Consider the following 4,684-nt stretch of genomic DNA (forward strand, 5'->3'; position numbering starts at 1 on the left):
ATACAAAAATAAAAACTGTTTAGAAGTATTTACTAAAGTTGATCCTGCAACTTAACTCCAAAAATAGAAATTTACACATATGTATACTAAAAGTATAACAATGTTCAGGGGAAAATTATTCAGTAAAGCCAAAAACTGGAAACAGCGCAAATCTTCAACAAAAATAAATTGTGCTATATGTATTTCCAAATGGACACAGCAATGAAAATGTATACTGCTACACACAATAATGGATAACTCTCACAAATATAGTATTGAATAGAGGAAAGTAGATGTTCTGGGCTGAATGTTTGTGTTTCTTCCCCAAATCCATATAGTAAAATCCTAATCCCCAATGTAATAATAGGAGGGGGGTGGCCCTTGAGAGGTGATTAGGTCATAGGATGGAGCCCTCATAAATGGGATTAGTGTCCTTATAAAAGAGACCCCAGAGGGGTCTTTTGCCATGTAAGAACACAGTCAGAAGACTGCTGTCTATGAATAAGGAAGAGGGCCCCCACCAGACACCAAATCTGCCAGTGCCTTATCGTAGACATCCCAGTTTTCAGAACTGTGGGAAATAAATGTTTGTCGTTTAAGCCTCCCAGGCTACTATGTATTTGTTGTAGCAGCCTGAATGGACTAAGACAGGGTGATTCACTCAGCAGGATAATCTATGTTGTTAGAAGTCAGGATAATCATTATCTTTCTGGAAGAAAAGTAAAGCAGTGACCAGGAGGGATGAACGAGGCTCCTAGACGCTGGCAAGGTTCCATTTCTCGATCTCGGCAATGGTTAACTTAGTTCGTTTGTGACAGTTCATCGAGCTCACTGGGATACAGACCTGTGTATCTACAGTTTCTGTGCCTTTCTGAATGTACTTTATGCAATTAAAACAAAATTTAAGAAGTTTTTTACCTGTTTTTTCTGTGTTCTGGTTCTGTTTTCTAGCCAGTCATCCATTTGTTCCTCAATTTCTTCTATAGAAGTTCCATGATCATAAGACTGAATATATGCACTTTCTAAAGGTGTATATACAGGAAATTCAGGTTTTGGTTTTTTTACTTTAACTTTCTTCTGCTCTAAAAAAAAAAAAAAAAAAAAAAATGTTTAAAAGAACCAATTAATAAAAGAATAAAAAGAATTTCTAATATTTTATTCATAAACCGTATCTTGAAAGAACATATTGTTCTCTCCCCAAAATATTTAGCTGTGTTTTAATGTGTGCATTATCACTGCATTGCTTTAAAATTCAGAGATGCTATTGATGAAATGATGATTATAACATAAGCACATCAATTTGTACACATCTTTAATTTTCAAAGTACTTTCCATGAACATTTCATTTTGGCACAATGAGAAGAGCCCGGTCATTACTGTTTTCATCCTACCTTTACATCCTACTTAATAGTTACATAACATCAGTCAAGTAACTTAACCCTTAGAACTTGTGTCCATTTTTCTCATCTGTAAAAGAGAACTAAATCTAACCTCATTAAGTTGACGTAAAAATTACATATCCTTTAACATACTATTTGGCACAAAATGGCTCTTAATAAATAGTATACATTCACCTTTTCAATATTTTATAAAGACAAAATTAATCTGGAAGCATCAAGAGTAGTTATCAATAGATGGTTATCAATTGGCCTCTCCATGAAATCCCATTTTGATTAGTTAACAACGAGAAGCAACTTCATTCTTAATTACTATTTTCAAATTCACCCAGCCTTATAACCGATATCTTCACTATCCTGTGTGTGTTTGCATGTACTATAATGCCAATGTAATAAAATTAATATGATAATGGCATAGGAACAGACACATTCCTAGCAGAGAATAGAGAATGTATAAATATCTCAATTCAGTGGGAAAGGATTTAATATATGATGCTGGTACAATCGAACATCCATTTGAAAGAAAACTGTACACAATCTTACACCATATAGAAATAAATCCCAGCTGGATAAGAGATTTGACTTTAAAACTGATACAATAAGAATCCTGCAAAATGAAATCTAAAAAACTACCTGTAGAACTTAAAGAGGAAATCTTAACTAAGACTGAAAACCTAGATGTTATCAAAAAGATAAAATAAAAGATCAAGAGAAATAATACATTGGGAAAGACCATCTACAACTCAGAGTACAAAGAGAATATAATGTATAAAGAGGTCTTATGAATTGACAAGGGGATAAGCGGCCCAATTAAAAAAAAATAGCCAAAAATAATATACATTAAGAATACAGTGCTGTGAGATCAGTTCTAGCTAGAAAAAATATCACTTTAACTAAAAAGACTGTAGAATCTACCACTACATTTTACTTTATAATGCTTTATACCTTAATACTTCCAGGCTTTGGGTTGGTGACCTAAAATGAAAAACTCTGACTCCATAACAGGAAATTTATAAGGCAAATGACAAGTGAGTCTATTTCAAAAGTATCAAAAATCTATTATAGTGTCACCAGAGTACCATATAAGCCCAAATAGGAGGCCAGGTTTTTGTTTTTGAAAACAACTTTTCAGAAAAGAAGAATCCACATAACTGACTCCTTATGAATGGCCACGTATACTTGGCTTCTCTCAATTTCTTCATTTTGAACAACAAAGTACTGCTAAGGGATAATATGCATAACCTAGAAACCTTCTCAGTGTACTAATTTTGGCTGCTTACAGAGAATTAGTTATAAAAAAGCAAATAAATATAGTTGTTTGTATTTATTTCTAGGGTATTTCATCACAACTACAAATGTTTGATGTCTTTTAAAACAAGCATTTAAAAAATCACCTTAAAAGAGTAACACAAAACTTCTACTTCTAGACAAATGAAGCCAAAATACTTTTTTTTTTTTTTTTCAGTTCTTCCACTAAGAAAAACTAAATGTTATATGAGAAACAAACACCAGAAGAACCTGAATGCTGGAAAGAAGATGACACACCAGTTAGGTATGGCAGGACCCAATGAACACTCAGGTGGTGACTTCCCTGGGGTTTCTTTGGGTCTCATCTATTCCAGCTTCCTCCACCCACCAAAAGCTCTCTCTCTCTAGCCAAAGAACCAGAGAAGCAGCAGTACAGCAAGAAACAACTTTTAGATAATAACTGATCTATTTCAGGCAAACAAAACAAAAAACTGTGGCAACAGCCCTTCTCCAAAGGCTAATGGGAAGCCTAGGCTTCTGTCGTTGCGAGGCTGTAAGAAGGCTCCCACTCTCCCCACCACGGCGATGCAGGAGAAGGCTGCATAGGACACCAGACTTTCATCGCCACTGAGAGGTAATGAGGATCCCCATTCCCTAGGGAGTCTGTGAAAGTAAGTGAGCAGCCTGGATTCCCACATCCATCCAGGGGTAGTGAAGTGTGTCTCCCCCTCCCTGCCAGGGTGTTTTCAGAGGAGCCTAGAGGACAGTCGGGGCTTTCATGACTGCCCAGCAGTAACGAGGCATTTCTCCACAATGTCAGTAGAAGCCAGGTCAGGGGTATTAAGTAGAAATTCTTGCCTATCCCAGCCAGGGTGTTATCAGCGGAGGCCTACTGGCAAGCAGGAGCACCCATACCTGCCCAACCTTGAGAGTATCCACAATCACCCTCCACCTCGGCTGTAATACAGGCCGTTGCTACCTGACTGTAATGGGGCGGCAACCCTCCCCTTCCACTGCAAGAGCTTTGTCAAAGAACGTTAGGTAAAATAAAATATTTAAATAATATCGAGTCTTATATAACCCAAAATGTACAAGTGTTAATAAAAAAAAAAAAGCCCATCATATTCAAAAATCTATAGTGTTCCTATACTCTAATAATGAAGTGTCAGAAAAAGAAGTGGAAAAATAATTCCTTTTGCAATTGCAACAAAAAGAATAAAATATCTAGGAATAAATTTTACAAAACACGTGAAGGACCTAGAAAATGAAAACTACAAGACTCTTAAAAGAAATTGAAGATACAAAGAAATGGAAAGATATTCCACGTTCTTGGATTGGAAGAATCAACATAGTTAAAATGACTATATTACCTAAAGCATTATACAGATTTAATGGAATCCCCATCAAAATCCCACCGGTATTTTTTAAAGAAATAGAACAAAAAATCATCAGATTTGTATGGAAGCATAAAAGATCCGAAGAAAAAAGAATGAGGCTGGAGGCATCACTCTGCCCAACTTCAAATTATACTACAAAGCGACAGTAATCAAAACAGCATGGTATTGGCAGAAGAACAGAGACATGGACCAGTGGAACAGAATCAAGAGTCAGAAGTAAACCCATATTTATATAGGCAAATAATTTTCGACAAAAAAGCCGAAAAACATACAGTGAAGAAAGGAAAACCTCTTCAATAAATGCTGGGAAAACTGGAAGGTCACCTGCAAAAGAATGAAACGAGACTGTTGTCTATCATCACACACACCAAAATTAACTCAAAATGGATTAAAGACCTGAATATAAGACCTGAAACAATAAAATGCATAGAAGAAAACATAGGAACTAAACTCAAGGACCTCGGACTTAAAAAGGATTTTATGAATTTGACATCAAAGGCAACGGAAGTAAAAGCAAAAATAAATGAATGGGACTACATCAAACTAAAAAGCTTCTGCTCAGAAAAGAAACCGTCAACTAGGTAAAGAGACAATCATCCAAATGGGAAAATATATTTGCAAGCAATGCCTCCAATAAGGGCCTAATATCCAAAATATACAAAG

At 35.7% G+C, this 4,684-nt stretch overlaps 1 protein-coding gene across 1 annotated transcript in view; it reads right to left on the reverse strand.

Annotated features, from left to right (window-relative positions):
• DNAJC1 (DnaJ heat shock protein family (Hsp40) member C1) overlaps positions 1–4,684 on the reverse strand; it is a 186,782-nt gene that overhangs the window by 86,872 nt on the left and 95,226 nt on the right. The window contains exon 8 of the mRNA XM_006906999.3: positions 898–1,061. Within this exon, the coding sequence (XP_006907061.1) occupies positions 898–1,061 (164 nt within the window). The remainder of the gene's footprint in view (positions 1–897; positions 1,062–4,684) is intronic.

Source organism: Pteropus alecto, unplaced genomic scaffold (assembly GCF_000325575.1).
Source record: "Pteropus alecto unplaced genomic scaffold, ASM32557v1 scaffold11, whole genome shotgun sequence".
Classification (NCBI taxonomy): Eukaryota; Metazoa; Chordata; class Mammalia; order Chiroptera; family Pteropodidae; genus Pteropus; species Pteropus alecto.